Here is a 25,192-nt window from a genome sequence, read left to right on the forward strand (position 1 = left end):
TACATGAAGTGTGCCCCTGTGTCCATGCTTAGGGAGTTGCCTGCAGCACCCCTTGCGTCCTGTTAGGGAGCTGCCTGCATTGCTCCCTGTGTCCGGTTGGGGAGCTGCCTGCAGCGTCCCCTGTGACAGGTTGGGGGGTTGCCTGCAGTGCCCCTCATGTCCAGTTAGGGGGTTGCCTGCAGCGCCCCTTGTGTCCGGTTAGGGAGCTGCCTGTAGTACCCCCTGCGTCCAATTTGGGAGCTATCTGCAATGCCCCGTGTCCAGTTACGGAGCTGTGTGCAGCGCCCCCTGTGTCTGATTAGGGAGCTACCTGCAGTGCCCCGTGTCCAGTTAGGGAGCTGCCTGCAGCGCCCCCTGTCTCCGGTTAGGGAGCTGTAGGCAGCACCCCCTGTGTCTGGTGAGGGAGTTGCCTGCAGCGCTCCCTGTGTCCGGTTAGGAAGTTGCCTGCAGCGCCCCCTGTGTCTGGTTAGGGACTTGCCTGCAGCACCCCTGTGTCCGGTGAGGGGGTTGCCTGCAGTGCCCCCTGTGTCCGGTTAGGGATTTGCCTCAGCACCCCTGTGTCCGGTGAGGGGGTTGCCTGCAGTGCCCCTTGTGTCCGGTTAGGGAGCTACCCGCAGTGCCCCCTGTGTCCTGTTAGGGAGTTGCCTGCAGCACCCACTGTGTCCATTTAGGGAGCTGCCTGTAGCGCCCCCTGCAGCCAGTTCCGGAGCTGCTTGGAGTGCTCCCTATGTCTGGTTAGGGAGTTGCCTGCAGTGCCCCCTGTGTCCGGTTAGGGAGCTATCTGCAGTGCCCCCTGTGTCCGGTTAGGGAGCTATCTGCAGCGCCCCCTGTGTCCAGTTAGGGAGTTGCCTGCAGTGCCCCCTGTGTCCAGTTAGGGAGTTGCCTGCAGCGCCCCCTGTGTCCAATAGGGAGCTACTTTCAGTGCCCCCTGTGTCCAGTTAGGGAGTTGCCTGCAGCGCCCCCTGTGTCCAATAGGGAGCTACTTTCAGTGCCCCTGTGTCCAGTTAGGGAGTTGCCTGCAGCGCCCCCTGTGTCCAATAGGGAGCTACTTTCAGTGCCCCTGTGTCCAGTTAGGGACTTGCCTGCAGCGCCCCCTGTGTCCAGTTCGGGAATTGCCTGCAGCGCCCCCTGTGTCCAGTTCGGGAGTTGCCTGCAGCGCCCCCTGTGTCCAGTTCGGGAGTTGCCTGCAGCGCCCCCTGTGTCCAGTTCGGGAATTGCCTGCAGCGCCCCCTGTGTCCAGTTAGGGACTTGCCTGCAGCGCCCCCTCTGTCCAGTTCGGGAGTTGCCTGCAGCGCCCCCTCTGTCCAGTTAGGGACTTGCCTGCAGCGCCCCCTCTGTCCAGTTCGGGAGTTGCCTGCAGCGCCCCCTCTGTCCAGTTCGGGAGTTGCCTGCAGCGCCCCCTCTGTCCAGTTCGGGACTTGCCTGCAGCGCCCCCTCTGTCCAGTTCGGGAGTTGCCTGCAGCGCCCCCTGTGTCCAGGAGTATTTCGCGGGCCGCAACACTTTGGCGCATTTTGCCGTATTCGGGTTGCCCCGCGACGAGCGCCGTAAAAAGTTTCCGTAGTGCGCGTCGCTGCCTGCTTTTGCGACCCGGCAAAATGGCGGACATGGCGGATTTATTCGGTAGCGAAGCGGACAGCGATCCGGAGCAGAAAGGTAACGTTAGCCCGGCCTTTTAATGCTGTGCCTTCCCGGAATGAATCGGGTCCCGGCCAGGAGAGTTTTATTCTCCAGTTTAGTTATTAACCAACGCGGTTCCAACTCCCCCGGCAGCTCGGGGAGGCCGAGGGGGTTTGAATTCTTTGGGGACTAAAAGCTGCTTAACGGTTTCTGAAAATCACATAAAGGAGCACCGCCTGAAGCTCGGCAGGGCTCTGTAGTGTAGCTTGTGGTCCTGGAGGTCATGAGTTCAGAATCTACCTTTGCAAATTGTCAATTTGAATTCACTAAATTTGTCAATTTTTTTTTTCTGAGCTAACACCTGAAAAAAATGACCATGAAAGCTGGCTTTCTGTCAATTAAAAACCCAACTGCTACCCTTCCAAACATGACTCCAGTGACACTAAATACCCTCTGAAGAGGCCTGGCTAGCTACTCAATTGTAAAAAAAAATCACTTAGCATAAAGGAGACCCACCTCTCTCTAAGGGCAATTAAGAATGAGCAAAATATGTGGCCTTGTGGCTGTCTCCCAAATCCTGAGAATGTTTTTAAAAGTTTAACAACTCTAAACTACTTATTAAAGTGGGATATCATACATTTTTGGAATGCTCGTCATTCCTGATATTTGGCAATGTGCAGCAATATTACTTCTCTAAAGAAATGTTAATGGTCCTCCTACAGATCTAATTTTCTTACTGAACTGTGAATGTAAAAGAATTGTAGTACAGCGCATGTATAGAGGGAATTAAAAGATTACACGGGTACAGTAAACCAGTAATGGAGTGGTTGAGATCCTCTAATTCTAGAGGTTTGACACTAAACAATGTGACTGACTACAACTGAATCCAAAATCAGACCATTTATCCTTATACGTTTTGAAACAGTAGAATTTGGAAGAAGACTAGTTTGAAACATATAAAATCAAATGTGTTACTCACCATCTCAAAATGGTTACGGCCTTCTCCGTGAATCACAGCGCACAGAAGTTGCAAATGGGGCCTGAGGTTAGTTGCTAAAATGACATGTCTGAGCATCCCAACTCCAGAAATGACGGTTCAGACCACAGACTGATGATTTCATCCATTTTTAGTTCACAAGTATGCAGCACAGTTTTCACAAAATTGTATTTTTTTTGTAAGGAAGGTGGAAAAGGGGTTCAACATTTGCATTATTGGATGTAAACATGCGCCAGATTCTTCTGACTGCAAAACAAACGACTCATTCCAACAAAAGATTCTCCTTCAGAAAAATGGAAGGCATGTGTTATTGTAATTTCTGTTTGGCCTTTGCATCAGTTGAAATTGCAGAAAACTTGCAAGAATCAATTTCTGCCACTTGCATTATTTCTCAACCCATGGTCCTGTGGTTTGATACAGAAGACCTCATGGAGCATCAGGTCCACTTTACTTAGGGAGAGCCCTCGCATCAAAAGCCTGATAAAAATTTGGAATGGCTGAATTTGTTTGAAAATAATGTTCTAAAAATATATTTATTTATATGCTTATTTCTCAATCACCACAAAAGCAGTTCTACTGTACTGTAGAATACATCTTTATAATAATCATTATTTGGCGTTGCATCACAAAAATGAATGCAGATCAGTGGCAAAATTGTTAAATAAAGTGTGATTAAACCAATTCTGTTCTCTCTCTCTGTTAATTTGGACATAGTTGCAAGGAGGCCCAATTGATGTTCATTAGTAAACAAGTTAAATGGAGCAAATTAAAATAATTTTGTGAATTGAACAATGAATGCTATGAATTCAAATGGCAGCTGATTTCCTACCACCAAATAGCCCTTACACACCCGAGTAAAAGAACAATAATACTTTAGAACGGAAAACTCCTGAGCACAGTGGCAAGCTTCTTTAGCAGAGAACATCTACCTTTTAAAAAATATATAAATCACGATCCTTGGTTATGCAACTGCTCCAGTTGCCACTGACACATGCGTTATCCTATTGATTCCTTTACTTTAAATTGCAGCAGATTATGTGCAGTGAACTAATGATGTAGTTTGCAGTGTCCTCAATGTTGATGAAAAGATTAGAGGGTATATTGCAAGAATACATTGTAAAAGAGTGTTGAGCCCATTTATGCACAGCTTGGACAGCAATGTTCATTTTATCAAATCAGGAATAGGAAAACTCAAATATTATCCCTGTTTAATAGAAAGTATTTACAATATCTCAAACGGTATTTGGATTGATGAAAATATTATTAGGTCAAATGGTGCCATACGTGCCAATTTAAATTGTGCCATTTCTCTAAAGCCAATGTGCTGTGGTTCTCCGTAGGTATTGAGGCTGCATTGTTTGCAATTCAGGTTTCCAGGCTTTAGGAACATACAAAAACTTCGGACAGGAAAAGACCAGCTGGTCCATCTAGCCTGTACCTTTGTTCTTCTACTTCGTTGTATTAGGATAAAACCACACACAAGACCAACATATTAATGTTAAAATGTGTTTTAATCTGAGTACAGGAACTAAAACTGAACCAGATTCATTTGATTGCTTTTTATCCCCCCACAGATTTTGATTCTGGATCTGGATCTGGCTCTGATTCGGAGCAGGAACAAGCAGCATCAGAGAGCAATCCTTCCGGGAGTGAAAGTGAAAGGGAAGATGGGAATGAGGATGAAGATGAGAGAGAGGCTGCAAAGCCTAGCAATAAAGAATTATTTGGAGAGGACAGTGAGGATGAAGTGGGCTCAAGACACAGTGGCAGTGACGACAGATCTGATAACCAGTCCATAGCTTCAGCACACTCCGATCAAGACGACATTCAGCATTCGGAGGTAGAGCAGCAAAGTGGATCTGAAGAACAGTTCGATAATGAAGATGATGACAATCATTCTGATGCTGGCAGTGTACGTTCTGATGCTGGCAGTGTACGTTCTGATGCTGGCAGTGTACGTTCTGATGCTGGCAGCGCGCGTTCTGATGCTGGCAGCGCACGTTCTGATGCTGGCAGCGCGCGTTCTGATGCTGGCAGCGCGCATTCTGATGCTGGAAGTGCACGTTCTGACGCTGGCAGCGTCCGATCCCAATCCGACGCTGGCAACGTCCATTCTGATGCTGGCAGCATCCATTCCCGATCCGACGTTGTCAGTAACCATTCCCACTCTGATGCTGCCAGTAACCAATCAGATGCTGAGGGTTCTGGAAAGGAGGTGCATTCTGAGAATGAGAAATGGGAGAGAGAGTCCAGAAGTGACCAGTCGGATGAAGAGGAAAAACCACATCATTCAGAAGAGGAACAGCACCTTTCAGATGATGAGCAAGAACATAAATCGGGTAAATGAGGGATCCATTTCTGCTTTAGTTATAGTGTTCCATCTAAAATCTCTTGGTTTATCCTCTGTTACCCTTGCATATGAGGTGTTCTGAAGTGATCCTGTCATGGGCAGTGGGACTCTCCTATTAGTTGGGAAGGTTATATTAAAGGAAAAGAAAAGTCTAGAGAAATTGCTATCTCTTCGCAGTGCTCACTGCACAAAGGCAGATCTCTATTTGTTTTACTGCAGGATTGGCCCAGGGGGAGGGGAGGTTGGCCTAGAGCTGCTGACCCAGGAAAAGGGAAGCAGACTGTTGACAGAGCTTGCTCCAGTACCCAGCCCAAACATGCTTTCCCAGGGCCAACTGGATTGGCTTCCTGGCTGGTCCAAAGTTGCAACCCCTATTAAAATGAATGGAACTGTTGCAGGACGCAAACGACTCCTCCCTGTCCTTGATGTTACCAGAGTGTCATAGAATCATAGAAAATTTACGGCACAGGAGGAGGCAATTTGGCCCATTGTGTTCGCGCTGGCTGAGGAACACGCCATCCAGCCTAATCCCGCATTTGGGCCGTAGCTCTGTAGGTTACTGCTCTTCAGTTGCACATCCAGGTATTTTTTTAATGAGTTGAGGGTTTCTGCCTCTACCACCCCCTCAGGCAGTGAGTTCCAGACCCCCACCACCCTCTGGGTGAAATTTTTTTTCCTCATTTCCACTCTAATCCTTCTTCCAATCACTTTAAATCTATGCCCCCTGGTTGTTGACCTCTCTGCTAAGGGAAATAGGTCCTTCCTATCCACTCTATCTAGGCCCCTCATAATTTTGTACACCTCAATCAAATCACCCATCAGCCTCCTCTATTCCAAGGAAAACAACCCCAGCCTATCCAATCTGTCATCATAGCTAAAATTCTCCAGTCCTGGCAACATCCCCATAAATCTCCTCTGCACCCTCTGCAATTACATCCTTCCTGTAATGTGATGACCAGAACTGTGCGCATTATTCAAGCTGTGGCCTAACTAGTGTTTTATACAGTTCCAGCATTATATCCCTGCTTTTATATTCTATGCCTCGGCTAATAAAGGAAAGCATTCCATATGCCTTCTTAACCACCTTATCTACCTGTCCTGCTACCTTCAGGGATCTGTGGACATGCACTCCAAGGTCCGTCACTTTCTCTACACCTCTCAGTATCCTCCCACTTATTGTGTACTCCCTTGCCTTGTTTGCTCTCCCCAAATGCATTACCTCACACTTCTCCGGATTGAACTCCAATTGCCACTTTTCTGCCCATCTGACCAGTCCATTGATATCTTCCTGCAGTCTACAGCTTTCCTCCTCACTATCAACCACACGGCCTATCTTTGGGTCATCCGCGAATTTCTTAATCCTGCCCCCACGTTTAGGTCCAAATCGCTAATGTATACCACAAAAAGCAAGGGACCTAGTACCGAGCCCTGCGGCACCCCACTGGAAACAGCCTTCCAGTTACAAAAACACCCGTTGACCATTACCCTTTGCTTCCTGCCACTGAGCCAATTTTGGATCCAATTTGCCACATTCCCTTGGATCCCATGGGCCTTTACTTTTTTTGACCAATCTACCATGTGGAACCTTGTCAAAAGTCTTGAAGGAAAACAACCTGAAATGGTGGGACTTTCATCGGCAGTGACTCTGAAGTTTTTATAAAGGTGGCAAGTACAAATTTTACACATAGGCATGTGAGGCTATTTTAAATGTGGCAGACGAGAAGGGGAAGGGAAGTACTTTGAACAGAAAGTGCATCCCTAGATTTGATTTTCCTTTTAAGTCACAGCAGATTTTGTCCAATTATTATTTGAAACAGAATGTATCGTGTCTTAAGAAATGCTGAGTGTTATTTAAATGTCTATTATTTTTTCAATTTAAACCAAAAGTAGGTAAACTTTTTATTTGTCAAATACATTTTATGTTCTATGAGTTGCTATAATCAGTTTTCAAGTAGAATTTTAGGTGGGTGAAATATGACTTTTTAAAAAAAAAAGTTCATAGCTTTAGTATTTACAATCTCGTATGTTAGAAGGATCGATCTCAGAATTCGATTGTGAGCAGTCCTGCTCTTGTTATCACTTCTATAATCGAACTCCCCATTACCATTACTATGTGAGGAAGATGGGCATCGATATTGATAGGTTTCTAAATATGTCAAACGCTTGTCTTTTAAACTGTTCTCACTTTCAATTTCAGTTTCTGCAAGAGGCAGTGACAGTGAAGAAGAAATAGTTAGGCACAAGGCAAAAAAAATCATTGCTTCAGATTCTGACTCTGACAGTGATGTAAAAGATAAAGGTAACATTCTTACAGATGTTTTAACCTTCTGTTGCAAAGACCTTTTGTTCATGAACATCTGTATTTAAAAAAGAAATGATGCCAGTGTGTTGGCATTACTAGCTATACACCATTGTGCAATCTTTTCCTAAATACATTGGTATTGTGACTGTGCTGCAGATAAAATAGAAGGAGATGATCTTTTTGGGGGTGCAGATGATATTTCATCCGACAGCGAAGGTGAGAAGCCTCCCACGCCAGGCCAACCTGCAGTAAGTATTTCTTTAAACTTTTCCGAGAAATATATTTTTTCCATTTTCCAGAATGCCACTAATACAGAAAATAGGAAACTTCGAGTTGAATTTCCTGGAATTTAATTTGGATACTTTTTCTGGATGTCTCATTTTAAAGTTGTGCTAAGCAGTGCCAAAATGAGAAGGATGGCTGCATAGGTGGAGCACTGGTTGGGGCATTGAATATAAAAGCAAAGAAGTGATGTTGAATTTGTACAAGCTATTGATTAGGCCACAGTCAGATTATTGCATGCAGTTCTGGGCACCCCATTATAGGAAAGATGTGAGAGCCATGGAAAATGTACAGGAAGGATTCTCTAAAATTATACAAGGAAGGAGAACTTATAGTTATGAAAAAAGGGTGAAAACATTTTGGAGTTTATTGCTGGTCGAATAGAGGTTTTCAAGATTATGAAAGGTTTTGAGAAAGTAATTGTTGGTAAATTGTTAACTGGTGGGGCTTGGAATCAGGATTATCACTGTAAAACTGAAGGGGGATGTTAGATTGGCATTGTATAAGGTGACATTGCACTTTTTTGAATAGTGACATGCTATGCTGTTTCCTTAAACTTTTAGCTAGCTTGTATATCAGTTCCTTTTGAATTGAAAGTTTGGGAGTTACGTTTTAATTGTTTTATCATTCCTGGTGGATTTTTGTATTAATCATAAGTGAGGGCTGTCAGTGCTGGGAAATAGAACACACTTCATTTTTGTGCATTCAGCCTCAGCCTCAGCATCAAGTACTTTCAGTTTGGGTATGGTACAACCAGATGAAGAGCAAAGTTAATTCCACCATACCTGAGCAACATACTTCAACCCACAACCTTTGAGAATTACCTCCTAATGCACAAGTGTGAATGATTCATTTTTCTGGATAATTGCTATATCAATGAAGGTTTATAAAGTGTGTTCATGTCTACCAGGAACTGGGTGCTGACAGAGAGAGAGAGAGAGAGAGAGAGAAAGAAAGACCTCATCCCAATAGTCTAGGCTGGGTTGGAATCCAATTTCTACAAATGAAAGGAGAGTATATTAATGGATTACGGTAGCCAGTCCTTTTAATTGTTTCCCAACTAGGAGAATATGAATTTAAAAATGAGACCTATTGTTTTGGTCACATAATATACAAATACTAAGGAAGGCTCAGGGTACTCCCTAACAATGAAGAAGTCTTCGAGAATAGTGTGACATAGCTAGCTGATTAACAGTCTGACAGACGGCAACATGGACACTCCTTCCATGGCCACAATCACCTTTATACCAGCTGATAGGGTGGTTCGCCCTATACAGCGGGAGGGTTTTATGGGCTTCCACAAACCATGTGATGGGGGGGGGGGGGGTTCACCCACACCCACACCCACACCCAAACCCAAACCCAACGGATGCGAGTATCTCCGAGTAGCTGGATGTCAACCCAGAATTTAGAGCCAGAGTTCTAGTCTCCACTCACTGGGACTGTCTGGTGCAGGTTTAAACTCTGCATCCATCTGAATCCAAGGCGGCAATGCTACCACTAAGCCAAAGGCTCGCTCACCTTTCTGTGTGGATATACTTTTACCCCCTCCTCCCCTTAATGATTTCCTTTTTGCTTTAGGATGAGTATGGCATGGATCACGACCAGCCAGAAGAAGAACCAATCCCAGAAACACGGATAGAAGTAGAGATTCCTAAAGTGAACACCGATTTAGGAAATGACCTGTACTTTGTTAAACTGCCTAACTTTCTCAGTGTGGAGCCCAGGTACTTCAGATTTCTGTATTGACATCTTCTTGAATATTAGTGTGCACATACAGGCAAGATACTTCACCCAGTTTAGATCACAACATAGATGCAAACGGCTATTTGGCCAACTTAGCTCATCCAGAAATATTTTACTGTTCTTTCCTCCAATATGTCATCCAATTGCTTCTTAAATAATTCCAGGGTTCTTGCCTTCACTACTGTATCCAGAAATCCATTCAATATGCTGAGTAAACAAGAAGTTGCTGACATAAAACACTGGTTAGGTCTCAACTGGAGTATTGTGTTCAATTCTGGGCACCCCACTTTAGGAAGGATGTCAAGACCTTAGAAAGGGTGCAGATGAGATTTACTAGAATGGCACCAGGGATGAGGGACTTCAGTTATGTGGAGAGACTAGAGAAGATTTGATAGAGGTGTTCAAACAATTTTACAACACCAAGTTATAGTCCAGCAATTTTATTTTAAATTCACAAGCTTTCGGAGGCTTCCTCCTTCGTCAGGTCATCGTTCACCTGACGAAGGAGGAAGCCTCCGAAAGCTTGTGAATTTAAAATAAAATTGCTGGACTATAACTTGGTGTTGTAAAATTGTTTACAAAATTCAAAATCATGAACAGTTTTGATAGAGTAAATAAGGAGAAACTTGTTTCCAGAGGCAGAAGGGTCGGTAACCAGAGGGGACAGATTTAAGGTGATTGGCAAAAGAGCCGGAGGTGACACGAGGAAACACTTATTTACACAGTGAGTTGTAATGATCTGGAATGCACTGCCTGAAAGGGTGGTGGAAGCAGATTCAGTAGTAACTTTCGAAGGGGAATTAGATAAATACTTGAAAGAAAAAGATTACAGGGCTATGGGGGAAAGAGCAGGGGAATGGGATTAATTTGAAAGCTCTTTCGAAGAGCTGGCACAGGCACGATGAGCTGCATGGCCTCCTCCTGCGCTGTACCTACTATGATAAGGTCGCCCATCAGTTACCTCCCTTTAAGGCTAAAATGCCAAGTACCTCCCTTCTTTCTTAATTCAGTCCTCAGATGTTAGGTATTATCCTTGTGGCTCTTCTCTGGATTGCCTCCAGGGCTCAAGTGTCTCACTTATGTTTTGAGTCAGGAGGTCGTGGGTTTCAGTCCCACTCCAGAGACTTGAGCGTATAATCCAGTTTGACACTTCAGTGCATTACTGGGAGTGCTGCACTGTCAGCGTTGCTGTTTTTCAGATGAGACGTTACACCAAGGCCCCGGCTGCCCCCTCAGGTGGACATAAAAGATCCAGTGGCACTATTCGAAGAAGAGCAGGGGAGTTTCCCCCAGTGTCCTGGTGAATATTTATCCCTCAACCAATGTCACTAAACAAAAACAAATTATCTGGTCATGTACCTCACTGCTGTTTGTGGCACCTTGCTGTGTGCAAATTGACTGCTGAGTTTCCCTACATTACAATAGTGACTACACTTCAATAAGTTCTCAATTGGCTGTAAAGCACTTTAGGATGTCCTGAGGTCATGAAAGGCACTATGTAAATGGAAGTCCTTTCCCATATAGTTCAGCATTTTTGTTTATTGCTGCCTCACAGTGATTTTGGACATGTTGAACATTGAATCTACTAAACCCTCTAACTCTATTTCAGCTCCATCCATAGCTATTTAAACACTAGTCAAAAATGTAAACATTTCACTATCTTCCCAGCAATAATTTTAAAACCTGTATTTGATACCAACTTCATTTGCATCATAATATTTGCTGACACAAATAAATTGTGAGATAAAGAAAATATTTCCTTTATTAAATTACATTAATCAACATCAAATGTTCTTTTTACTGTTCACTTTATATAAAACAAAGCACTGTGTTTTGTGTTAAATGTTAAAACTTAGTTGTGTTGTGTTGACTTCTTTCTATAAAAATGTTTATACTTTACAGTACTCTCTGACAGTTAGCTGAAACCAATTCAAGTCTGAATCATTAACTGGGTCAGACTAACTAGCTTGGCGGTTTTTTTGAATTAGATTAATTTGCCCTGTCAGTTTGCATGGGATACATCAGGATTACAGCACGTATTTTGTAGCCTTCTTGTTTGAGAACATACTGTAATAACCATGGCAGTTTGTAATCATTTTTCAAATTATTAGCGATAATAGGTCCATCTTTCTGTGTGGGCTTCTATTTTAGACCATTTGATTCCCAGTACTATGAAGATGAATTTGAAGATGAGGAAATGTTGGATGAAGAAGGTAGAACAAGACTTAAACTAAAGGTAATGCCTACTCTCCAGGATAAGTAGTAAACCCATCTGATTGCTAAGATTTTTCCGTGCGTATTTTTTTTTGGAGGTGGGAGGGAGGATTATATTTTCTCATCAGGGTAGTAAGTGAGACATTGACATCTTAAAATTGCATTTTTTTTGTGGTCATAGGTTGAAAACACAATTCGCTGGCGAGTGCGTAAAGATGAAGAAGGAAATGACATTCGTGAAAGTAATGCTCGAATAGTAAAATGGTCAGACGGAAGGTTGGTAATATTTATTGTGAATACAGACTAAAGTGAGTCTTCCCTGGGTCAGGAGTTGCAAGCCTTATTATTTTGTAAAGTAGCTTTAATGTATTCTGATTTCTTATGAGGATCTTGTTTTAAATTTGCTTGTTACTTATTATTTGCCACAATTCCATACATTGTTTGAGAAAATGCTGAACAATACAGTCTGCTCATTCCACCTGCACTGATAGTTATGACCGTAGCAATGTAGAAGGAAAGTTACTTTGCTGGATAGTAAAAATAAATGTGAGTGTGTATGTGAGAGAGAGGGAGATGGAAAGAGAGATATTTATTAAAAATATGTTTTGATTGGTGGACTGTTGGTATTATGAGTCTACCATCATTAATAACAATTAAGGAATGCTGCCTCTTTAAAAAAGTGATGCATTAATAGAAATGCATGAACCCAATAATGCAAGTGTGCTGCACCTGTCAGTTTTACACTGGTATGAGATTGAGAGCCCCAGTTTATGCTGCCCACTTTCATGGCTCTGAAATCAGGTGGGGACAGAGCAAAGCTCTGAACATAGGTACTTAAAAGCATGCACAGGACTGTGCTCACCAGCTAGTGAAAGTTTTAACATTAGGAAACAGACAGTGGAAAAAGTTGTCTCTTTTCTAACAATACAAAGTTATAGGTGGTCTAGCTGATCACTTGGGCTCTTTATAGACTTTTATGTTTAAAGAATTAGCTTTGCTTTGGATGCAGATATACTACCTTATCTAGATGGCCTTGCACTTGCCGTGTTTTGCGTTGCTGATATTGAAACCGCCTCACATAACTTCACTATTAAATACAAATTCTCTTCTGAATTTGACAAAGTACAAAACAATATTTTAGTATTATCTTTTAGCAGAATTGAGATACTTTCCAGCCACCATGGAACTATTTTCGGATCTTGGCAGGACTGCTGTGTGAGTGTATTCCTCTGTAATGAGAATGGATGTTGCAAAACTTTTATCCTGTGTTAGTGGATGCACCATTCACTCAGCAACATGGTTGTCTGAACATAGGATTTATCAATTTAGTAAGGCTGGAATGTACCCATTAAGGGTGGCTTTGTGACTCAACAGATTGGTTCACTAATGTGAAATACTGCATATTGGGAAAATGGGTGTGTGGGGATGGAAGAGGAGCTGGGAAGTTCCCACTAATGGTTCCCTACCTGGTGAGTATAGGGTCTTGGATGAGTTGGCAGGGGGCGGTGCCAAGTGGAAATCAGCTCCTTCAGCTGCACAGCTGTTGATTGCAGAATTGTACTGAAGGTTTACCTGCTCATCATCTTGGCCAGGTAATGATGTGTGGTCTGGCGGGACCTAATTGAGAGGGGGGCAGAGAAACAACTTTATTTCTGAATTGTTGGCAGGATTTTTTTTAAAATTGTTTTGATGGATGATATCTGAATTAGATACGTATCTGAACTGGACAGGTTCTTGTTAACAAATGGGATTCAAGGTTATTAAAGATCAAACAAATACTGTGGCTATGTAGGCTAGATGGATCGAAGGTTTTCTGCATAAAACTGTTACTATGTTACATAAATTAATTTCTTGAACACAGATAAATTACTCTCTAATGAATGATAACTCTTTTTAAGAGAAAGTTCAATGACCTGTGAATTTCTGTTAAATTATTTAAAGGCACAGATGCCAGCGTGTAAGACAGTCTATGCATACAATATTCAAATAATGGTGATTTTTTTTTATTATTGTAGTATGTCCTTACATCTGGGAAATGAAGTTTTTGATGTCTACAAGGCTCCACTTCAAGGGGACCATAACCATCTGTTTATTAGACAGGGAACTGGTTTGCAAGGTCAGGCAGTCTTCAAAACCAAGCTTACCTTCAGGTATGTTGAACCCGTAGTAATTAAAAACACAAAACTTAACCTGGTATCTATTAAACTGCAGTAAAAAAACATTGCGTGATTGGCGCTTCATGAATTTATCAAAAGCTTGATCTTCAGAGGAGATATTTGTTGAGGGTGAACCTATCTTTAAAAAAAAATTACAGCTGATCTTATAATGAAACCATTTTTATTAAAAATGGTTTTAAAAGGGTGCTTGAATTCTAGTTCTGTAAACTAATCAGGTTAAATGGTAACAGTGTCCTTTGTGTTAAACTATGAATTAAAGCAAGCAAATGTTCCCATATATCAGGCGGTTTAGAAAATTAAGTCAGCACCTGACTAAGTGCTCACCGTTGTAAAGTTCTGTTTCTTTTTCTAATGTCGTAAAAATGCTACACTGGTCACACAAGCGCATAAATCATACTTCAAGTTCAGAGGCTTTTCAAACCCTCTGTGAAAGTGCAACTTTTGCACCATTCACTCCCCCCCCCCCCCCCCCCCCAACCCTCACAATTTTCTGTCCACCACTTTGGAAGACTCCATAGATGCTGAAGCCCTCTAGTACTTGCCCAAGTGCCCACTCTTTGTGTATGAACTTAGATAGCTATTACTGGCAGGCTGTTTGGCTGACCACCAGAGCCAAGCCTGACACTTTCCTCGTATCATATACATCCAGCCGATAGTCAGTGGAGGGTAATCCAGATTGAGTGTTGATTACTTTCCACTCCGTGAAGCCAATTGTGGCACTCTAATTATTGTCCCATCTGAAATCAACTCAGTACCTCCCTGAATCTGGGACTTCCTGTTCTGTATGACAGTATAACATTGCATGACACATTTACCCTCTATGCCATCAGGTGAATGGTAAATATATCTTTCTTTTTAAAAGGTAGGACTAAATCCATCTTTATCCCAAATGTATCACAGGCCTCACTCCACAGACAGTGCTACCCACAGGAAGATGACTCTGTCTCTGGCAGATAGGTGTTCAAAAACACAAAAGATTCGAATCCTCCCTATGGCTGGCAGAGATCCTGAATCCCAGCGTTCTGAAATGATAAAGGTAAACAAACCTGACTGACCACTAATGAAAAATATTGAAATGAAGTTGCCCTCTCTTAAAGCATGTACATATATGAGATAAATAGTGCTGTTATCAATGGAGTGAGTATCTACATGTAGATTTGCAATCACTTTGAAGTGACATAAAAATCTAAAAGCAACTTTTGATCTTGGCAGAAAGAGGAGGAGCGCCTCAGGGCTTCCATTCGAAGAGAGTCTCAGCAGCGCAGAATGAGAGAGAAGCAGAGTCAGCGAGGCCTTAGCTCCTCTTACCTGGAACCTGATCGGTATGATGAGGAGGAGGATGGTGATGAGACCATCAGCCTTGCAGCCATCAAGAACAAATACAAGGGAGGAGTTAGAGGTATGGAAAATGACCAAGATCATTGAGTACAGAGCAATTCATTCTCACAGATGTAAGACACTGTTCTCTTATGACAATGCTTTCCATGCCAATAGTGTGTTTCATTTTCTGCTGGGAATGCCGTTTGATTGAATTATTCTACATTTGTGAATACAGTATGTTCTTTTAATTCTTTTCATAAAGTATTATGCCAGTTTGTATGAATAGGCACTCTCTGTACCTCAATGTGTACAAGTGGGATTCTGGATGATGCAAATTGTATTTCAGTTTCTGAATCCAGATTCTGCACTTAGAGTATAACTTCTGTACATCATTTTAAATGTATAAATCGGAAACACTTCCACCTTTTAAAAGAATCAAATAAAAGCTGTAAAGTTATAAAAATTTCTCTCAAATTAAGAGCCAAAAGAAATTGCAGGAATGCGTGGCTAATTCAATTTCATTAGCAGGCTGTCAATTGTGGGATAAAAAGAGGTATTCTACCATTTTTTTGTAAAAAGAGGAATCCTACTCCAGTTTCCATAATTGGATTAATGTCATTCTAAGAGGTCTATGATCGTTTTAGAGTCATAATACGGGAGTACAGGTGCTAAACCAAAACTTTATAGTGATTTGATGTTGACAATTGCCATTTTACTGCTGAAAAACTGAATGTAGCAATTCTGATTTTTAATAATTGAGACTAATAGTAGCAAATAATAGAGATAAACAACCAAGAGAATGATTTTCATCCAGTTTTCAGGTGGGAATGGGGCAGTAGCGGACTAAAAATCACGGTGTAGCAATTAGCGACTTGTTACCGCCCACTACGATTTTAGAGCAGACCATGAAACAGATGGGAGCCTACTTAAAATATCCAAATTGAGGTCCCATGCCCGATTTAGGACCCTGATGCAATTTTAGTCTTCCACTAGGTGGAGTGCATTCTGCCTAGTGGAACTGAGCGTTGAGTGGCCAAACCAGTAGTCCTTAAAGGGACCGCTACAGGCTGGTCCAAAAAATAATTTAAACAAAAGATTTGCCAATGGATTTAGTGGGGCCAGGAGGAGCATGAATGCTCTTCTAGCCCCCCCCAAAATTTCTTGCCTACTGCCTCCATGCCCCTCGCCCTATGCACCACTTCGAGCTTGGCATGGTGGATTTCCAGTCCCCACTTCCAATCAGTGAGCAATCTGTCAGGGCTCTTTCAGTACTAGAGGCTCCCAGATATTATTGTAATGAGGCCTGACCATGAAAACAGTTCGGGCCTCATGCCAATGTCATCAGGCAGGCATAGCAGACACCCTTCACACCGCCTGCCCGATTTAAGTTCTAATCGAAATTCACTTTTCCCCCAAGAATTTTGTTTATACTTGTGTAACCACTGGCAGTATCAAAGGGGAATTAATGTCAGCAAGAACATTACAAACTTTCTTATTTTTATCAATTGAATTACTGGATTGTGCTGGGTTTCATTTTAGTCCAATATACTGCTAATGCAGAACCATCTAATTTTAAGATAGAATATTCAGTATTGAAAGTTAAAAAAATCAATTGAAAAAGTTTCATATTTTAAAACAAAGATAAGTGTCATAAGTATCTGGTTTAATTTGCATATTTTTAATGTCTGTTTTAGAGGAACGTGCCCGGATTTATTCCTCAGATAGTGATGAGGGGTCTGATGACGACAAAGCACAGAGGCTCCTAAAAGCCAAGAAGCTTAACAGTGATGAGGTTTGTGAAGAAAACGTTCATGCAAAAGTCTAATTTTTATTACAAATAGGAATCGGTACTGCAGTTTTTTTTAATGTGAGACAAATGCTATCCATCCCCGTCTGTTGCAGACTGATTTTTATTTTAAAATGTAGACCGAGAACTTGACCTCTATCAGAAGGTTTTCACATTTATCCTACTCAGATTTCTGTGAATGACATGCAGATGAAATTCTGGGGAGTCAAAACAGTTAAACTATATGAACATTTAAAAACCCAGTTCTTAATTTAATGTATAATATTTCTTTTGTTGAGTGAGAGAGGATTTTATGAATTTTGATATTTCAGTCACTATATAAATCGAAATGTATGTGTGTGTGATGTCACGAATAAAAATGTGACTTTATTGGATACCAGAAACTATTTTGCAAGAAAGTTGTCAGCATAATTTTGAAATATAGACATATGTACGAGAATCTCACCCCTCACAGAAAAAAATTAAATGCTGAATTAAAATAATGTATTGGCAGTCTACTCGCCCTATTGGTGGACTGTTCAGCACTCAGTCAGATGAGCTGGATTTGAGTTTTGAGCATCCTTTGGACTTGGCTATATTATTGTGAATTCTGATAGTTTTTAGCCACAAGTTATTGACCATTCCATTTTGATTCGGGGGGATAGAAATTATTCCAGAGATTTATTTCCCTCTGGGAAGTTGTTTACTGCCTGAACAGACTATGGATATTAGCTTTGGGTGAGAGGTTGGCCCGCACTGCCCTGCCCATCTGGCAACAGGACGAAAGCATGGAGGTGGGAAGACAGCAAAAGGGAACAATATGGGTGTAAACTGTGTAAAATAATGACTTATAAACATTCTGAGTTTTGACCTTGAAAGAAGGATCTATGGGTTATGACAACTTTAACATATCATGCGAAACGCTGAACTTGATATTAAACCAGGAAGTTGGATCTTTTTTGATTATGATCAAACTTATCCTATTACACAGTTAATTATTTCAATAGCATTTAAATATTTTTTTAAAAATAGGTCCCAGATCTATTTAATAATTTAAAGAAAATTCAAAAATTTCCTACCTGGTAGAAGTAGTTATTTGTTTTGTAGTCACTTTGGAAGGCAGCTGAGCCTAGCAAAGTCATGCCTGGCTATTATTAACTTCTCCTGAATATCATCCAAGTTGCTCACCAATCTCCATGTCCAGGATTCTCTACAGAGCCAATGGTCAATGCATGTAATTAATGGTGCAAGGGGAAACCTGAAGCAGCAGGTCTCCATAGGGCTGAAAGTGAATAGGTAGAAGATTTTTAGCCTATATTTTGGGTAATAAGAGCTTTGTTTCCTCTGCCCCCAAAATACAAAACTATTCCTTTCATAAAATAATTGGCTATTGAAATAATCTATTAAGTAATTCTTTTGATGAGGTACCTGACTGATTCTCATCATTGACTTAGAAAGTACTTTACAGCATCAAGTCACCTGTTCTCTACATATAAATATGATGAATGCTTATACTATTGTATTTTCTCTTCCCTCTCTCCTTCCCCTCCTCCCCCTCACCCCTTCCCCCATTTAGGAAGGTGAACATTCTGGAAAGAGAAAAGCAGAGAATGATGATAAAGGTATCAGCAAAAGGGCAAAGAAGTATGTGATTAGTGATGAAGAGGAAGATGATGAGTAAGGTCTCCTAACTGGTTCAGATGGCTTATGTCATTAGACATTAAATTGTACAGTTATTTTGGAAGTAACTATATTATCTGATTTTTGGATAATTTTGGTAATCATTTGTAATTTGGTAGTTCATGTACGTACCAAGATTCAAAAATTAAACTTTTTTTTTTAAAGTGTATTTTAACTGATTTGTCTTTTAGCTGTTGAAGAAATAGCAGTGATATGACACTATATAACACTTCTTTAAAAAAAAACAAGTTCAGAGCTGCCAATATGAAACAAATCAAATAATGGAACATCCTTGTATAGTTTTCCGTTATTTTGGTACATATATAGTAGTCTTAAATGGAACCCAGATACGCACAATGTGAAAGGAGGAGCTGAATGGAGACCTCATAACGGTATATAAGGTAGTAAATTCAGAACACTACTTTGTTTAACCATGACAGTAGGATAAGGGATCCAGGTTCAAACTTAGTGAAAGACAAATTTAGGACTAATGTCAGGAAATTCTTCTTCACACTGAGTGATCAACTTGGAATAGACTACCTGGGCAGTCGAGACAAAAGCTTTGGAATGATTTAAGAGACAGTTGGATCCTGAGATGGGATTGTAGATTTTTCTAAATGGAGGAGCTAAGATAGGTCAAAAGGCCTTCCTCTTGATATTTATTTTGTGATCTACTATGTGTCTCCCACTTTATGCCTCTCATACTTGTTCCTTTACTCAATTTGTATCTGTTGGCTTTTATGAAGCCCAGGATTATGCACATGTTTATTTTGTGGGATTGCTTTATATTTTCAGATTCAATTTAAGCACGTTATATTTTGGTTGCATAGTGGACACAGAGAAAAATGACATGAATTATTTTCCTGTCTAACTTCAGGTGACATTCAAACTCTGTCATGGTCAATTGGTGAGTTTTGCTATTTTTTGGCAAGGTAACTGGTTTGAACACTTCATGGTGATTTAATACTTAGTTTCTAGGTACAGAGGAAAATGACAAAGCTCCAACTAGCTGTACAAAATATACCTTCTGGCAACACAGGTCAATGCTTACTGCAGCCCAAACCATCCAATTCTCCTGAACTAAAGAGGACATTGTGAAGTTTAGAAACCTAAAAAGAGGGGAAACTGCAAACTAAGTTTCACTGTTAGTTTGTTAGTTCTTCTGTCAATGACAAATATATCATGGAATGAAAACTGTTGCACACAAGAAACTGTCCCACTTCAGTGTTCACTAAAGTAAATAAAATATTTTGGGCCCAACTTTCCTTATGTACTGTACAACTACAATATTTTATCCAAAACAAATTTAAATGAGTGTGGTGCCTCTTCACCCTGCCTTTTGTTTTTGCACAGCAAGAATGTTTGTAAGTGTCCTTTTCTCCCATTTTTGCATTAAAAAATTCCTCTGGGATGTTGGGTTGAAACCTTGATCCATTGGGAGGGGGAGGGGAAATTGGGTGCAATTGAGGGTAAAATGGATAGGCTGCACCATTGAGGTATGCTAATACCTTTATGGCTGTGTACAGGAAGGGAATGATGCAAAAAATGTATGTTTTTACTTAGTTTTTCATTTGTGCCTGGCTCAGATGTTTGTATTGGCCAAAATGGAAAGATCAGGAGAATTCTTGATTCCTGTATAAAATGCTGGCATAAAATGTTGACATTATTGTGTTAAATATACATGAATTATAATCAATCCACAAATTGCAGCTAGAGACATTTTAGAAAATGTCACACATCCATAAGATGCTAAATGATTTTTTTTGTTCAGATTAAATTGTTCAGTGAGTGACTATGCACTTTGATAGAAGATTGTAAATTGGCTGTTTTTACTTGCAGCTTATAAAAGTCACAAAAGATAAAGTGCCTTGATCAACTAGTTTACAGTTATCAACATTCAAGTAGAAAGATAACAGAAAAATATTCAGATAGTCTGAGATTGCTTCATGTAATGAGTTCACCATTTTTAGCGTAATGTGATTTTCCTTTATCAGGATAATTTACTTCTAAGGGGTACATTTTCCTCAATTCATTATTGGTGACTTGGGTGTAAAGCAGGTTAGAAGAATGTGGCCAGCTTTCAAGACATTGTGTGAAGGAACAAGGAAAGTCTGATGCACTGGAGAACAGAAGCATGGATTAACAAAGGGACCAGTTTGTCAGTGGTAACAACTGGCCTCAAATGGACCACCTTTACTATACTTTTGACAAGTGTGGCTAATGGCGACAAAGTAAAGTTGATGATTATTTTTAACTGAACATTACACCATATGATAAATTATTGTCCAGTACATCACACAAGATTAGGTTGCTAGTAAACTAGTGGTGGAATGGGTTGCGGAAGTATAGGATGGATTTTTAATTTGAATTCTTTAGACACTTTATGCAAACCTACTTGTTTAACAATAGTTAAAGCTGTCCTTCAGTAAACAAACCAGCTATGATGCCTGGAGGCCTAACCAAGCATCTCCAACCAGTACATTTAAAAAAAAAAATTATTTGGAAGTGGACAACCCTGGCAAGGTTACAGTTACAGCCCATCCCTAGTTGCCTTGAGAAGGCTTTCTTAAACTGCTACAACCCTTGTGCTGACGGTGCTCCCAGTTTGGTGTTCAGTAGGGAGTTCCAGGATTGTGACCAAGCCAAGCAATGATGAAGGAATGGCAGGATACATCCAAGTCAAATATGGTGAGTCACTTAGAGGTGATGATTTTCCTGTGATCTTGCTGCAGTTGTCCTTGGCAGTAGGAAATTTGAGTTGCTGTCAAAGCAGGCTGAGTGAATCGCTGCATTGTATCCTGTACATAGTACATACTGCAGCCATAGTGCTCTTGTGGTGGAGAGGGTGGATATTTGAGTTCACTGGCAGGGGTGCAAATCAAGTCCTCAATGGTGTTAAATCTCTATTATTGTTGCTGTTGTATCCATACACGGGAGTGATGAGTATTCTATGCACTCCTGACTTGAGCCTTTTTGTTGGTGGAGTGGATGTGAGCGGTCAGGAGATGAGCCACTCCTCACAGAGTACCCAGCCTCTGCTCTTTTAGTTACGTTGTTGATCTGGCTGGTCCAGTTAAAGTTCTGGTCATTGGTGACCCCACAATACTGATGATGCGCTGGGGCGGGGGCGGGTTGCCCTTATAATGATATTGAAGTTTTGAGGGTTGTTAGGTCATTTCTTGTTGGAGGTGCTCATGGCCTGGTGCGAATGTTACCTGTCACTTGTCAGCCAAAACCTGAATTCTGTCCAGGTCCTGCTGTAGACTGGTATGGGCTACTTTATTATTGGAGAAGTTGTGAATGGAACTGAACAATATTGAATTGTCAGCGAACAGCCCCATTCCTGACCTTATAATGGAGGGAAGATTATTGATGAAGCAGCTGTAGGGTTGAGGATGCTACCCTGAGGAACATCTGCAGTGATGTTCTGAGACTGTGATGCTTGACCTCCATCAACCACGACCATCTTCCTTTGTATCAAGTGTGACTCCAGCCACTGCAGGGTTTTCCCCTTGACCATCAATGAACTCAGTTTTACTAAGAATCCTTGGTGCCATACCCAGTCGAATACTGCCTTGATTACAAGGGCAGTTCCTTAATATGTTATTTAAAGTTATTGTTGGGTCGCCAGGATATCTGTGGTCTGCATTCCTTCATTGCAGGTGGCGAAAGAAAGGTGGCCAACAAATCTGAAGTTTGTGAATGAGCAGTTAGTGCTTGGGAGCCTGTACCTCAACAGCCTGTGTCAATGAATTCATAGCCAATTAAGTAATTGATACTGCATTCACACTACAAGCTTAGCATCAGTGTGAAGCTGTTTCTTCTTCACACCACGCTAAACTTGTGTGATGTGAATTAGGCATCGAGACCTGAACTGATTCCGAAGCAAGGCAGAACGAGACTACCTCTTTCAGTGAGTCTTGATCCTCTAGGCAGCCGTTCCTTGTCAGTCATAGCGCTCTTGCCTCTGAGTCAGGTTGTGAATTCAAGCCCCACTCCAAGTACTTGAGCACATAATCTAGGCTGGCACTGAGGGAGTGCTGTACTCATTGGAGGTGCCGTCTTTCAGATCAAACCAAGGCCCCTTCTGCCCCCTCAGTTGTGCATAAAAGATCCCATGGCACTATTCAAAAAAGTGTGGGGGAGCTCTCCCAGTGTCCTGGCCAATATTTATCCTTCAACCTATAACTAAAAGAGATTATCTGATCATCAATCTCATGCTGTTTGTGGATGTGCCCAAATTGGCTGCTACGTTTCCTACATTATAACAGTGACTGCTCTTCAAAAAAAAAGTACTTCATTGGCTGTAAAGCACTTTGAGATGTCCATAAATACAAGTTCTTTCTTTTCTACTGTGTCAGATCAGGCCCTAAATGGCTCAATTTACACTCTAACAGCAGTGTTGGTGCAGGGAAGCTGCTGGACCCCATGCTGTAGTTATAATGTGAAATCATCCGTAGCCTTTTTGAGACTAGTACAAATTAGGGAACAATTTCTGTTTATGCAAGCAATCCTCCAGGTAAATTGGTTTCCTTAATATAAATTTGAAATGTCTGAGATTTGCATTGATTGTTAAGGTTAAGTGCTGTCCAGGCCGTTCAGATTATTGGGAAATACATAAATAGACATCCTTATAACATTTTGGCACTGTGTCCAAAACAAATGTTAGAGTAAGATGTTAGATTTTCTGACAAATGGAGAGTTATGTTTGTAATTGAGTGGGACTTCAATTATCCACCATAATGGAGAAGATGCCCAGGTGGATAATGGAAATTGGTAACTGAACAAATCCCCAAATCTCTTCAAGATATGTTTTAAATTAACTCCTGTTTTATTTCAAACTGAATTTTTATTTAAATGAATTTTCCCAGCCATCCTACTGGGGTCTCTATCTGAATCCCTTCCACTAAAATTCTATCAGATAATCCAGAGTATGGATATTTGAGCTTTCACTGTGGTGTTCTTCACCCTTTTAGAAAATACATTAAAAGCCTTGTAATGTGAACTCCTGCATGATTAGTAAAATCTGCAGTTCTGGAACAATATTTAGAAATTTACGATAACAGAATAAATCTGAAAATCAGATCAAACACCTTTTATTAAAATTCAATGAAAATACATTAACAACAATGTGCCATATAGTCGCAGGTATCAACAGTTAGATCTGAATTGATCCCACAGTGCAGTTGACTCCTTTGTTTGAAAATCCCTGAATAATCACTTGTGGCAGGTAGCAGTACTTGGCAATGATACGGTGGACAGTCTTAGAACATTGTATCCAGTTTTATCTCATCAATACTTTACTGAGGTCATGCTTTTTGTGTGCTCCTTGACTTAGATTGAATGCCAGAATTGGAAAGGGACCCACAACACTTGCTTATAGTTCTATTATAGTAAGAACAAACAGAAATTGTTGTTTTAGGATATTTAATGCAAAGTTTTTTAATTGTTCACTTTTTAAAAAAATTAGATCGTAACTATCAAATTTTACATTGACGATAGATTTGACTATTAGTGCAATTTTACTGTATAAAACCACAAAGGGAAGCATCAGTAGAGGAAGCACAGGACCTGCATCCTTCCAATTTATGGCGTAGCATGCTGGTACACTAACAGACTATGTCATCGTGCCCACTAAAGTACAAAGACAAGTCAAAACTCCTTGTTAATGGCAGATACTCCGTTCTGTAGGTCACACTCATTACACTCATGACCACATTGCAGAGCTATCTGTGACCTTGAAATTTAAGTTCATTAGCTCCTATTTAAAAAGACATTGGGATAAATATCAGCAAGCTGCATGTGATCTGTGCTGGAAGTTGGAACAAACGTGGATGCTTCTGTTGTGTAGCTACTTTACAAATCCTACCCCATGAGAGCTTTCTAGATGTCAAACAGCGTGCGGTTATTTTTATCTGACAACTCACTAAGTGGCTTTACCCTGGTAATATTTGGAGCCTGCACCATGTCAGTATAATGTACCATTGAGTTTACTGAGTGGTTGCCAGAGTGGTTCCCTGTGTTTCTGCAAATGTGTAGGTTTGTTGGTGTTTATAGTTAACCACAGGACAACCACAGCCGAGTTATTAGCTACTTAGCCAATGGCATGTATGCTGCTTTGTAGTGTGCACACAACATATCAATTTGCATTCCCATTATATCAAGGTTATGACCAGCAAGGTCCTACAAAGGAGGAATGTTGGTCAGAACAGTGGGAGAACTTCCAGTTCTTTGAATGGTACCAAGGGATTTAGTAGCTAAAAATCCTGAAACTACACTACAGAAAGTTAACAAAGGACTCTGGATTCAAAGATTTGAAAATAGATTTTGGAATCATTGTACTGAAACCTAGACCCAAAGCTCATTTTCTTGCAGTTGCTATTTTCTCATCAGTTTATGCTACAGCACCATAGAAGGCAATTTTTGAATCTAAGAAGCTTTCATGAATTTGGCTAAGGTGCAAAATCTGGGAGACATTGTTGTTAAGAATGATCAACAAGTGGTTGTTTAGCAAGAGACTGGCAAGACGATAAAGGACAGAGCGCATTGCTTATTGTTAGCCACAGTACAAGAAAAAGCAGAGCACCAGGTCCAAATATTTTTGTGTGAAAAAGCACCGAAAAGTTGCAACATTAAAAATTTGGTTTTATGGTATGTGATGGAAACTTACGTATCATCTCAAACTTCAATTTAAAAAGAAAATTCTCCCCATCTCTTCTG

General features: G+C 41.0%; 1 protein-coding gene across 1 annotated transcript; it reads left to right on the plus strand.

The window, feature by feature from the left end:
* Positions 1-1,576: 1,576 nt before the first annotated feature.
* leo1 (LEO1 homolog, Paf1/RNA polymerase II complex component) lies at positions 1,577-18,641 on the plus strand. The gene is made up of 12 exons (XM_067971444.1): positions 1,577-1,654; positions 4,190-4,954; positions 7,163-7,264; positions 7,424-7,515; positions 9,131-9,276; positions 11,447-11,531; positions 11,691-11,785; positions 13,525-13,659; positions 14,587-14,722; positions 14,899-15,085; positions 16,701-16,798; positions 18,369-18,641. Exons 1-12 carry the CDS (start codon positions 1,597-1,599, stop codon positions 18,471-18,473), a joined length of 2,004 nt encoding a protein of 667 aa, XP_067827545.1. The 5' UTR covers positions 1,577-1,596; the 3' UTR covers positions 18,474-18,641.
* The last annotated feature ends 6,551 nt before the right edge of the window (positions 18,642-25,192 follow it).

The sequence above is a fragment of the Heptranchias perlo genome, chromosome 34, assembly GCF_035084215.1.
Source record: "Heptranchias perlo isolate sHepPer1 chromosome 34, sHepPer1.hap1, whole genome shotgun sequence".
In the NCBI taxonomy this organism is placed as follows: domain Eukaryota; kingdom Metazoa; phylum Chordata; class Chondrichthyes; order Hexanchiformes; family Hexanchidae; genus Heptranchias; species Heptranchias perlo.

What these genes read in the sequence shown, in the direction of transcription:
- leo1 (XM_067971444.1), top strand. Translation starts at nt 1,597, where the DNA reads ATGGCGGACATGGCGGATTTATTCGGTAGCGAAGCGGACAGCGATCCG. An exon ending in CCACGCCAGGCCAACCTGCA is followed by an intron (nt 7,516 to 9,130) that starts GTAAGTATTTCT and finishes TTTTTGCTTTAG; the next exon opens with GATGAGTATGGCATGGATCA. An exon ending in AGCGTTCTGAAATGATAAAG is followed by an intron (nt 14,723 to 14,898) that starts GTAAACAAACCT and finishes TGATCTTGGCAG; the next exon opens with AAAGAGGAGGAGCGCCTCAG.